Consider the following 13,255-nt stretch of genomic DNA (forward strand, 5'->3'; position numbering starts at 1 on the left):
ACTTACCTCAAGAAATCCCTCAAAAATGCTCTCAAGAATCACCAAAACCCGAGCTCCAAATGTTTAAAATGAGGCAAAATCGCGAACCCGTGTATTTAAGTGTTCTGCCCAGCACTTCCGATTTTGCGAAAACTTAGCCGCATCTGCGGCGTCGTAGAAGTGACAACTTATCCGCTTCTGCGGCTACCCTCACACCTACGGTCTCCTCATCCGCTCCTACAGACTCGCTTCTGCGTACTCCCAGTCGCTTCTGCGGTCCTAGCTTCCTCTCCATTCGCACTTCTTCGGTTCAAGACCACTTCTATGGGTGCGCATCTGCGTATACTCATCCATTTATGCGGACAGGCCTCCCAAGCACTCGTTCGCTTCTATGATCACTCTTTCGCAGAAGCGACTCCGCTTCTGTGGCCTTCACGTCGCATCTGTGACCACTAGCTAATTCCCCCAGCCTCGCATCTGCGCCCAATTGCTCGCTTCTGCGGGCTCGCACCTGCGGTCAATCTTGAGCAGGTGCGATTACACCAGAACCGGTGCCTTCAGCCATTCCCCTAACTCTAAATTTGATTTGTTAACCATCCGGAATCCACACGAGGTTCCCTGGACCTCAACCAATATTACCAACAAGTCCTAAAACATCATATGTACTTAGTCGAGCCTCTAGACCACATCAACCAATACTAAAAGTGCGAATTGCACATCGATTCAAGCCTGATAAACTTCAAACTTCGACATCCGACGCCGAAATCTATCAAATCACGTCCGATCGACCTCAAATTTTGCACCCAAGTCATAATTGACATTACGAACCTACTCCAACTTACGGAATCAGAATCCAACCCCGATATCAAAAAGTCCACTCCCAGTCAAACTTTCCAAAAATTATCCAAGTTTTCAACTTTCGCCAATTCTCGCTAAAATGAGCTACGAACCTCCAATTCAACATCCGAACATGATCCTAAGACCAAAATCGCCCTACGGATCTGTTGGAACTATCAATACTCCATTCTGGAGTCGTCTTCACACAGTTTGAACTACGGTCAATTCCTACGACTTAAACTTCTATTTTAAGATTATGTGTCCCATTTCACTCCGAAACCAAAAATAAATCCTCTCGGCAAGTTACATAACCACAAAATAAAGTAGAGGGAGCAATAAATAGGGGTTCGGGGCTACTACTCTAAAACAACGACCGGCCGGATCGTTACAGAGCCATGGTTTCTCGTGTCAAAAAATGTCTTTACGAAATATTTTAAGATTATATTTGAACAGTTCAAACCATAATACTTGTGTCTTGTTCAATAGTCAAATTGTTTGAATGCATATGGATTGATACTATTTTATTGTGAATAAAATATGTATTCATATAAGTTAAAATACTAAGATAGTTCATAATTTGAATCTGAAATTTTGTATTAGATACGAGGTAATACAAAAGATTCAAAGTAAATATACTGAGGTAGTTCATAATTTGCTATAAAAGATTTGATCATCATATTATTAAAAGTTATTTTAATAACAATTCCCTCACACTAAGGAGAAGCCTGATAACCATGAGACTTGTAGTTCGAGAATATGTTAAAATTATTTATTTCATTATATACATGGATTGGAAGAATTATTTAATTTTATGCTAGACTCCTGGACTACCCTGGGAGCATAAAATTTAATAAGTTCTTTGCTAACATGATGGTTGAACTCAACTATGTCAATAGGATCGACCTGACTACCAGGGGACTTTTTGACATAGAGATATTTAAGAAAATTATATGAGGATAAAATTGTTAAGCGTACCTACCTTTAAAATATATGTGAGAAATGACTTGATTTCCTATCATACATATTGTTGAAGGATTCTTTTACTCCACTAATAGAAATATAGATTGCTTAAACTATAATGAGGGCAAATAGTTTAAAATAATTAGTGAAAGTATCATTTAGATAAAAGTTCATATCTTTATGATATATGTAAATATATTCTTATATTATTGCCTTTTCTTTTCTAATTTTAGATTTCTCAATATGTCTTCTATATCACTGTGTGGAATACTTGAGACCAACAAGTTGGTAAGACCAAACTTTGATAACTGGTATAGATATTTGAGAATTGTTCTCATGCATAAAAAGCTCATTTATGTGATCGATAAGCCTACAAAGATGTTCCCAACAGAGAATGATGTTAAAGGCACCAAGGTTTATCAGAAATACTTGGAAAAATGCCTTGCTATGAAACACATCATTCTCGCTTTTATGAGTTTTGAATTCCAGAGGAAACATCATAATATGGATCCAACTGCAATCATTAAACATATCTAAGGCTTTATTTGGATCAAAATTGACTGGAAACTCTCCAGTTGCACCCTATGTCAATCGTATGATTGATCTTATTGAAGAACTTGAGAAGTTGGGGTGCAAGTTGGGTAAAGAGCTTTCTCAAGATTTGATTTTGCAGTCACTCTCTGAATCCTTTTCACAATTTGTTATTAATTTTAATATACATAAAATGGATTGTGATCTTGCAACTCTAAGAGACAAGGAACAAGATGAGACATTACTAACTGCTACTGATTCTTCACTGTGAGTATTAAATACTGGCAGTGGTTATAACATCTACAATGTGTTGTAAGGGTTCAAGATAAATAGGAGGCTGAAGAAAGTAGAAGTTAATTTACAAGTTGAAAATTGTGCAAAAGTTGCAGCCATAGTTGTAAGATCAATCTCTTTAATAATGAATTCGGAAAAAATACTTATACTGGATGACTGTTATTATGTTCTTAAATTTGTTTCGAACATAATTTTAGCATCTATGTTAGACAAACATAGTTTTCACATTATTATATGCAATGATATTTGCTCTATATATTATGGTGATGATTTATATGTGAATAGCTATCTCCAACATGATGTTTATGTCTTACCTAATGTGAATGCTAATTCGATTATACATGTTTCTAGTCATAAGAGGAAAATAGATGAACAAGTAAATCATACATACCTTTGGCATTGTAGGTTTGGTCATATAGGAGAGAAAAAAATTAAAAAGTTATACAAGAAAGGTTACCTTGATAAGTATGATTTTGAATCATATCCAACTTGTGAATTTTGTCTCGAAGGAAAGATGACCAAATCTCCATTTACTGGAAATGGAGAAAGAGCTTATGAATTATTGAGACTAATTCATTCAGATGTTTGTGGGCCCATAAAAATTCAAGCCAGAGATGGATATTCTTACTTCACCACCTTCAGTGATGATATGTCAAGATATGAATTTGTGTATCTTATGAAACACACATCTGAATCTTTTGAAATGTTCAAAATATTCCGTAGTGAAGTTGAGAAACAGGCTGATAAAAATATCAAAGTACTAAGGTCTGATATAGGTGGAGAATATCTTAGTAAAATATTTACTAGGTATCTCAAATAAAATGGGTTCTCTCACAACGGACACCTCCAGGAACACCACAACACAATGATGTGTCTGAAAGGATAAATCGAACCTTGTTAGATATGATGAGATCTATGATGGGGTTCAATCATCTTCCAATAAATTTATGGGGATATTATTTGGAAACAACAACATACTTAATAAATTTAGCACTAAGCCAGTCTCTACAACGCCATATGAGATATAGAAAGGACGTAAGCCCAACCTTAAACATATTAATGTTTGGGGTTGTCCTGCTTATGTTAAGAGATTACAGTCTGATAAACTTGACTCAAGATCTGATAAGTGTAGATTCATTGGGTATCCTAAAGAAATAATGGGATATTATTTCTATCACCCTTTTGACTATAAGATGTTTGTGGCTAGATGAGCAACCTTTTGAAAAGAGATAGTACTTGCCATGTTTAGGCAAGTACTAAGTGATACCATAGATTTGCTAGTAGTACCGAGATAACACATAAAAGGTAAGAAAATCATGGAAAGAATCTATGATTGAGACAGATTTGGAGAAAATTGAGAGGTCGGCTAGGGTTTCTGAGGCGAGGAGAAGAGAGGATTCAAAGGCGCTGTCTCAGGGATAATGGGGTTAGGGTTTCAAGTCTAGGGTAATTAAAAGGAGGGGTTGATTATGGGCCGTTGATCTTAAGAGATCAACGGCCAAGATTAAAAAAATGGCTGGGGCGGGTTATTGGACTGGGTCAGGGATAAAGGGTCATTTGGATTGGGCTTGGGGGGTTGGGCCAGAGATTCAGAGATTTGGGTGTTCGGGCCATTAAATTGGTTCGAAATTGGCCTTACACTGGTGTATAAATTAAATACACAAAAACTATTTTAAAAAATAGTTTATAAAATAATTAATAGATAATAAAATACTACTTGTGTAATAAAATGATTAATAATAATAACTTAACATTATGAAAATATAAAAAATGTGATTTTAGCCCAAATAATGTAAAAAATATAATTATGCATAGCGCATAAGCTATTATTGTAAAATTATGTAATTAGCCTAAAAATATAAAATATAATTATGTAAAACAAAGTAAAATATCATGAAGCATATATATTGGTGCAAAATAATAAATTGGATGATTGAGTCAGCACAAAATAATTTTAAGGGTAATTAATAAATATTTGAATAATTTAAATGTAAGAAAATTGATTTTAAAGCTTTAAAATTATGAAACATTGTACAAAATGCTTGCATAAATCTTTACATTAAATAATGATGCAAAATGATATTTTTGAAAGTATACACACTTATTTGAAAAATATGAGGGCAAAATTGGGTATCAACAGTTGCCCCTCTTTACTCGGGAATGATGAAAGAGTTGTCGGGTAAAGAAAAAATGATGACCAATTTTGGCCGAATTAAATGTGGGATGATGTGATTTGAAAAAAATGGGGGCCGGACCCTGGTTCCCGAGTTGCCTACATATCTCTGGTATTACGGGAATCAGGCTGTGTGTAGTTTTGGATCCAACGGTGAACGAAACTGATGGAATTGTTATAGGAATGGTCGTATGTTTCGAAAAAGGTTCTTTTGGGTAGGACAGTATCAGATAAGTTTATGCGGAGTCATGAATGTGAATTTGAAACGTTATGGATGTATCACAGAGCAGATATCTGAATGGTCATAGAGTAAAAGGCGTGTAATTGATTGTGGTCAGTTATGTTTGAAACAATTGCAGTATCTGAACGTTGTGAACGGAAACCAGAGCGAAGATTGATCCTGTTTGAAGAACGGTTACTTCCTGGATTACCTGTAAAACTAAAAACACGATGCATGCAAATATATATGGGTTATTACGAGAATTTAAACATGGTGCAAATTCCCTTTGGACCATGAATGTGGTCTTTGGACGGTGAGGATGACGTCCTCAGACCATGATGTCCTGGGCCATGAAGTGTATGATAAGGGATTCGCAAGCCATGAAATGGTGTCCTTGGGCTATGAGGATGGTGCCTCTGGACTATGACACCTTTGAATAATGGTGTGCAATTTTGAGAGATCCTCATTCCATGGAATGGTGTCTCCCGGCTATGAGGATGATGCCTTCGATCTATGACGCCTTTGGACAAAATGGCGATGTTTTAGCCCATGAAATGCAAAGATATAATGCTTGGTCATGTGTGAGGTCGAGACAAGACAAGGCTTAGTCTTGTTTGAGATGAGGGCAGCGCTTAGCCCTAGGTGAACCAAAAGGTAGCGTAGTGGAGATAGTATTTAATCTTATGCGAGGAAAAGGCAGTGCTTAGCCTTATGAAATTAGGGAGGCAATGTTCAGTGTCGATGTGAAGAAAGGCAGTGCTTAGCCTTATGCAATTAGGGAGGCAATGTTTAGCCTCATGCACTTAGGGAGGCAATGTTTAGCCTCATGCAAATATGAGACAATGCTTAGTCTCATGCAGGGAATGGCAGTGCTTATCCTTATGCGATTAGGGAGGGAATTCTTAGCCTCATGCAAAGAGGAGACAATGTTTAGTCTCATGTAGGGAATGGCAGTGCTTAGCCTTATGAAATTAGGGAGGGAATGCTTAGCTTCACGCAAAGAGAAGACAATGCTTAGTATCATGCAGGAAAAGGCAGTGCTTAGCCTTACACAATTAGGGAGGCAATGCTTAGCCTCATGTAAAGAGGAGACAATGCTTAGTCTCATGCAGGGAAAGGCGGTGCTTAGCCTTATGCAAGAAGGGAGGCAGTGCTTAGCCTCATGCAAGAAAACGATGAGTGATAGTGAGGAAGTAAAGTATTTCTTAGCTGGAGATGCTTGCGCTAGATAATTTGTTGTCTTGAAGGCAGTGACTTGATGTGTCTGCGGACATCGTTGTCTTATTGTGCCTGCATCCAAAGAAAAATCGTGAGTTCTGTGGGGGAAGGTTGGTTCGCATTTTTGTTTTCTTGTTCTATCTTTGCTCCTGCCTTGAGATCCTGTTTGAGTTACCCTGGGTCATCTGGATGTTATAGAAATAATGTTTTCGAAACAATATGCATGCATTTGATGAATATAGTTATTTGAAATATAGTAGTATGCAATATCAAGTAATTTAGATGAACATATGACTGTGACATATTTTAGAGACATTGTATTTATTAAGATGTGACCGAACCCACAGTGCTGCCTATGTATCCCCTCTTAAATGGGAATCAGGTCAAGCGTAGTTCAGTTACATCAAATGAAGAAATGTAAATAATCCTAAACATAGTATCTCTAAACTGCGTCTGAGTTGATAGCTTTTGGCCAAATCTCTCCGTCCATTTCTACAAGTATAAGTGCTCCTCCTATTAATACTCGATGAACCATGTAGGGAACTTGCCAATTGAGTGAAAATTTCCCTTCAGCTTCATCTTGATGCAGGAAAATTCGCTTTAGTACCAACTGCCCCGATGTGAATTGCCTTGGTTTGACCTTTTTGTTGAAAGCTCTCACCATTCTGTTATGGTAGAGTTGACCGTGACGTACTGCATTCATTCTATTTCCATCAATGAAGGCCAGTTGTTCATAGCGGCTTTGTACCCATTCTGCGTCGCTGAGCTCAGCTTCTTGTATGATTCTTAGAGAAGGGATTTCTACTTCGGCAGGGATAACTACTTCCGTACCATAGACTACCAGTTAATGTGCAAACCGTGGTACGATACCCAAGCATAGCAAAGGGCAACTTCTCATGCCATTATTTGTAATTGTCTACCATTTTCCTTAGTATTTTCTTGATTTTTTGTTGGTGGCTTCTACAACTCCATTCATCTACAGCCTGTTTGTTGTGGAGTTCTTATTCTTGATCTTGGAAGTTTCACACATGGCCTTCATTAAATCACTGTTGAGATTGACGGCGTTGTCGGTGATGATTGACTCTAGTACTCCAAACCGACAAACAATGCGATCCCGAACAAAATCTGCGACGACCTTCTTAGTTACAGCTTTGTAAAATGCGGCCTCAACCCACTTTGTGAAATAATCTATGGCCACTAGAATGAACCTATGCCCATTTGAAGCAGCGGGTTCGATTGGACCGATGACATCCATGCCCCAAGCGGAGAAAGGCCAGGGTGCACTTGTTGCATTGAGTTTATTGGGTGGAACTCGTATCATATCAGCATGTATCTGGCATTGGTGACACTTCTGGACATACTTGATGCAGTCTGTTTCTATAGTCATCCAGAAATATCCTGCTCTTAGTATTTTCTTGGCTAAGACAAAGCCGTTCATGTGCGGTCCGCAAGTTCCGGCATGTATTTCATCGAGCAATCTGGATGTTTCCTAGGCATCGACACATCGCAACAACCCTAGGTCTGGACTCCTTCTGTACATAATTCCTCCAATTTGAAAGAAGTGGTTGGCTAACCTTCAGAGTGTGCGTTTCTAAGTATGATTTACGTGCTCCGGGTACCCTTCTTTTGCCAAGTATTCTTTGATGTCGTGGAACCATGGATTTCCATCACTTTATTCTTCAACATGGTCACAATAAGCTGGTTGCTTATGAATTCCTATTGGGATATGATCGATGAAATTCTTGTCTAGGTGTTGTATCAGGAAGATAAAGTGGCCAATGCATCTGCGAACTCATTCTAGCCCCTCGGAACATGTTTGAATTCTATCTTCGTGAACCTCTTGATCAGCTTTTGTACACAGTACAAATATGGCAATATTTTGGTATTCTTTGTAGCCTATTCTCCTAAAACTTGATGTACCAAAAGGTCGGGATCTCCAATCACCAGCAATTCCTGAACATTCATGTTAATGGCTAACCTGAGTCCTAAGATGCAGGCCTCATACTCTGCCATATTGTTGGTACATAGAAACTAGAGTTTTGCGGATACCGGATAGTGTTGACCTTCTTCTGACACTAAGACAGCTCCGATACCCACTTATTTGAGGTTTGCAGCTCCATCGAAGAACATTCTCCAATCCTCATATACTTCAGTGATATCTTCTCCTACGAATGATACTTCCTCATCAGGAAAATATGTTTTCAAGGGTTCGTATTCTCCGTCTACAGGATTTTCTGCCAAATGATCCGCCAACGCTTGTCCTTTGACTGCCTTCTGAGTTACATAGATGATGTCGAACTCACTCAGCAATATCTGCCATTTTGCTAACTTTCCCTTAGGCATGGGTTTCTAGAAGATGTAATTCAGCGGATCCATCCTTGATATGAGATATGTGGTGTAGGCACAGAAGTAGAGCCTCAACTTTTGAGCTATCCATGTCAAAGCACAGCAGGTGTGCTCCAGCAAAGAGTATCGTGCTTCATAGGGCGTGAATTTCTTACTCAGATAATATATGTCCTTCTTTTTTCTTCCCGTCTCATCGTGTTGTCCCAGAACACAACCAAAACCCCATCCAGTACGGATAAATAAAGCAGCAAAGGTCTCTCTGGTTCCGGTGGGACCAAAACAGGTGGTTTAGATAAATATTCCTTGATTTTTTCGAAGTCTTTCTGACATTCTTCAGTCCAACTTTTTGCAGCATATTCCTTCAACATTTTGAAAATCGGTTCACATATCACAGTTGATTGTGCTATGAAACGGCTGATGTAGTTGAGACTCCCTAAGAAACTCATCACATCTTTCTTGTTCTTCGGAGGTGGCAAGTCCTGGATAGCTTTGACCTTTGATGGGTCCAATTCTATCCCTCGGCGGCTAATGATAAATCCTAGAAATTTCCCGGCGGGGACTCCGAAGGCACACTTTGCGGGATTCAATTTCAGATTGTATCTTCAAAGTCGATTGAAGAATTTTTTTAAGTTTGCTATATAATCTGTGCTTTTTCTGGATTTGATGATGACATCATCCACGTACACCTCCATTTCCTTGTGTATCATGTCATGGAAAATAGTTGTCATAGCTCTCATGTATGTGGCTTCAGCATTCTTCAGGCCAAACGACATCATTTTATAGCAATAAACTCCCCATGGTGTGATAAAGGCTGTCTTTTCGGCTTCCTCTTCATCCATCCAGATTTGATAATACCCCGTGAAGCAATCCACAAAAGACTGGAGTTCATACTTGGCACAGTTGTCGATCAGTATGTGTAAATTGGGCAATGGGAAATCATCTTTGGGACTTGCTCTTTTTAAATCCCGAGAGTCGACACACACTCTGACCTTCCCGTCTTTCTTTGGTACTGGCACGATGTTTGCCAGCCAAGTCGGATACTCAACTACCCTGAGAACCTTGGCTTTGATTTTTTTAGTGACTTCCTCTTTTATTTTCAAACTCATATCTAGCTTGAATTTTCTGAGTTTCTATTTTACAGGCGGACACATGGGATCGGTAGGTAGCTTGTGAGTCACTATGGATGTGCTCAAACCAGTCATATCATCGTAGGACTATGCAAAAATATCTTCATACTCTTTCAGGAACCGGATGTATTCTTCCTTCTTTGATAGTGATAGATGAGTGCTTACACGTTTTTCCTTGACTCTTTGAAGCTCCTAAGTCAACTGTCTCAGTCTCGTCCAAATTAGACTTAGGCTTGTTTTCAAAGTTTTCCACTTCTCTGACAATTTTCTCAGGTATTATATCATCTTCCAGATTCTTTGAATCACTATCCTTATGTTGCGTTGTCACATTACATGTCACAGTCGTAGGTTCATCGGGATAAGTAATAATAACGTTGTAGAGAGAAAATGTAAAGAATAATAATAATTACTAAAATAACAATACATTAAATAAATCTTGAAAACGTCAAATAAGTACGGCTCGATGACTCGAGCAATTATTTTAAAACAAAATATGTTCAAAACAAAATACTGAAAATGTCTTAGATGCTTATAAAATTGCTTTAAAATAAGTGATGCTAATTGCCAAGCTACCCAGGAACTCGACGGGCCCTCGATGGTACAGCATTCCAGTTCTTGAGAATAACTCTTTTCTCCACAGTCTGAATAGTAAGGTACTCCTCCTCCTCCTCTTCAACTATCACACTGCAATCCATGTCTTCATCATCCAGAAACAGCTTTCTCATGCCGGCTAAGACTTCATCTTCCTCAGACCCCCACATCACGTCAGCTTGATGAAATGTCTGGTGCAAATATGGTACTGGTTGTTCCAGCGAATAATAAGGACTACGCCATGGCAGCGACCAATCCTGGTACTCTTGCCAAGTGTATTTATACCCAAGCCCGAAAGTTGTACCATGACGCTTTAGTTGTACTGGTTTGGTGATCCCTTGGAGATTCTTGCCGAGACCCTTGCTAGGCTCATACCCTATCCATAGCAATATGCTTTCTATCTCATTACTCCACCATTTGTCCTTTTCAATTGCGTTGATGCGTTCAATGCGATGGTATATTTCTCCACCCAGCTTCTTTCTGTTCTCGATGACTGGAACAGTTTGATTGGTATAAATGGGATTACTCCCGTCTCCATGGATGATCACTTCCTGATGATTCCATTTAAACTTCATAGGCTGATGTAGAGTAGAAGCTATGGCCCCAGCGACATGTATCCAGGGTCGCCCCAACAATAGATTGTAGGTAGCAGATATATCCAGCACTTGAAACTCCACATCAAACTAGGTTGGGCCCATTTGTAGGCTAAGGTTGACCTCTCCAATTGTGGCCCTTTGAGATCCATCAAACGCCTTCACATTCATACTTCCTGCTCGAATCTCGTGCAGGCCTTTATCCAGCCTATTCAGAGTAGTTAATGGACATATGTTGAGACTCGAGCCCCCATCTATCAGGACTCTGGCGATGAATTTGTCCTCAAATTGCACTGTGATATGTAGTGCCCTGTTGTGACTTAGTCCTTCCGGTGGAAGCTCATCTTCATGAAAAGTGATTTTGTGACTTTCCAATACCTGCCCCACCATGTTAGCCATTTCCCTACTGGTGATGTTGGTGGGTACATAGGCTTTACTCAGCACCTTTATCAGGGCATTCCTACGTGTCTCGGAGTTTTGTAGTAGTGATAAAATGGATATCTGAGCAGGAGTTTTGTTCAGATGGTCAACCACAGAGTATTCTCTCGCTTGAACCTTTATCCAAAGGTCATCCGGGCCGGTCTCAATGACAAGCGGCTTAGATGCATCTTCTTTGCTTGTTCCTCCCATGTGCTCGAGTATGTACACCCTACTGGTTCTAGTCATGCCTTGTGCTGCACCTGTTTCTTCCATTTTCGCTTTTTCTTTCCTTCTTGCTTCCACAACATAATCCCATGGTATGGCTTTAGACTTATAAGATGGCATAGGTGTTACCATTACAGTGAAGGGTGTGGTCACCTCGACTTTAAATGGTGCCGGTGCGGCTACCTCAACTTCAATCAGTGCCTGGGTTTGGACTACAATGGGCGTGAGGATGACTGGAGGTGTTTTAGGATCATCCCCATCCCGAATGAGTCTAATTGACCCTTCTGGATCCCAATCCTCATCGGTCTCTATCATATTCACTCCCTCACATCTGTGATCCGAAAGAGGATTATTACGAACATTGGGTGTATTCTCCTTTGCCTGTATGACTTTGGTGTCAATTAATGTCTGAATCTTGTCCTTCAAAGTGTGACATTCATCAATGGTATGACCCTTCATGCCTGAGTGATAGGCACATATTTTTTGTTGGTTAACCCACTGAGAAGAGTTTTCCATAGCAACAACGAGAATGGGAGTGACATAACCAGCAACCTTCAGTCTCTCATATAGTTGGTCTATGGGTTCATCAATCGGAGTGTATTGTCTGGGTGGTCTACGGTCAAAATTTGGTCTTGGTTTTTGGTAATTGTGGCGGGCTGGTGCTGAGTGGTAATATGCGGGTTGGGTGTTATAAGTGTGGTAGGTGCCGGCAGGTTGTTGGTATCTAGGGGTTGAAAGCTAGTATGTGGGTGGAGGTGTTTGGTATGTTAGAGGAGACTTTGGACCTTGGGCTACCATTACTACACCCACTTCTTTCTTCTTAGAGATACCTCCTGACTACAAAGCTTTATTTGTGTCTTGGAGTGCTTCGAAATTTGTCACCATTCCGCTTTTGATCCCTTCTTCTATTCTTTCTCCAGTTTGATGATGTCAGAAAATTTATGGTTTTCAATAACCATCAACCTTTCGTAGTGTTGCGGGTCTTGAGATCTGACGAAGAACATATTCATCTATTCTTCTTCAAGTGCCGGCCTTACTTTCACGGCTTCATACCTCCATCGAGTAGCATACTCGCGGAAGGTTTCCGTTGGCTTCTTCTTGAGATTTTGAATGTATAAAACGTCTGGTGTATTTTCTGTGTTAAACCTGAACCGATCCATGAAATCTGACGCCATGCTCACCCAATTAGCCCACTTCTTTGGGTTCTGACTGATGTACCAAGACAAAGCATCTCCAGTGAGGCTCCTCATGAACAACTTCATAGGAATTTGTTCATATTTTCCAACCCCCACAAGTTTTTCACAATATGTTCTTAGATGCACTTTCGGATCACCAGTTCCGTCAAACATTTCGAATTTGGGAGGTTTGTAACCCTCCGGCAGTTCTTCATCTAGTTGAATGCACAAGTCCTCATAATTCAAACCTTCGATGCCCTTTCCACCTTCGACACTCTGAACTCTGCCAGTGAGCTTCTTAAGTTATTCCGCTATGTTCTTGATGAGCAGGTCTTTTTCGATGGATTCCTGTATATATAGGGTTTGTTGTGGGGTATGGGGTAAAGTTTCCACATATATGGGATTACTTTGGTGGACACCGGGAATTTGGACATAATTATTGTCATTGGTTGAGTTTTGGGGATCAGGAGTAGGTTGCGGTGCATTTTGAGGAGTGTGGTAAGTGGTGGTTTGTGGGTATTGAGTTGGATGGTGATGGTGTTATGAAGGAGTAGGTACCGGTGGAG

At 39.7% G+C, this 13,255-nt stretch overlaps 1 protein-coding gene across 1 annotated transcript; it reads left to right on the forward strand.

Moving 5' to 3' along the window:
* Window positions 1-2,019: 2,019 nt before the first annotated feature.
* Window positions 2,020-2,578, forward strand: LOC142167052 (uncharacterized). The gene is made up of 2 exons (XM_075227205.1): window positions 2,020-2,190; window positions 2,315-2,578. The coding sequence occupies exons 1-2, from the start codon at window positions 2,020-2,022 to the stop codon at window positions 2,576-2,578; spliced, it is 435 nt and encodes a 144-aa protein (XP_075083306.1).
* The last annotated feature ends 10,677 nt before the right edge of the window (window positions 2,579-13,255 follow it).

Source organism: Nicotiana tabacum, chromosome 12 (assembly GCF_000715075.1).
Source record: "Nicotiana tabacum cultivar K326 chromosome 12, ASM71507v2, whole genome shotgun sequence".
In the NCBI taxonomy this organism is placed as follows: domain Eukaryota; kingdom Viridiplantae; phylum Streptophyta; class Magnoliopsida; order Solanales; family Solanaceae; genus Nicotiana; species Nicotiana tabacum.

What these genes read in the sequence shown, in the direction of transcription:
- LOC142167052 (XM_075227205.1), top strand. Translation starts at nt 2,020, where the DNA reads ATGTCTTCTATATCACTGTGTGGAATACTTGAGACCAACAAGTTGGTA. An exon ending in ATGATGTTAAAGGCACCAAG is followed by an intron (nt 2,191 to 2,314) that starts GTTTATCAGAAA and finishes AACATATCTAAG; the next exon opens with GCTTTATTTGGATCAAAATT.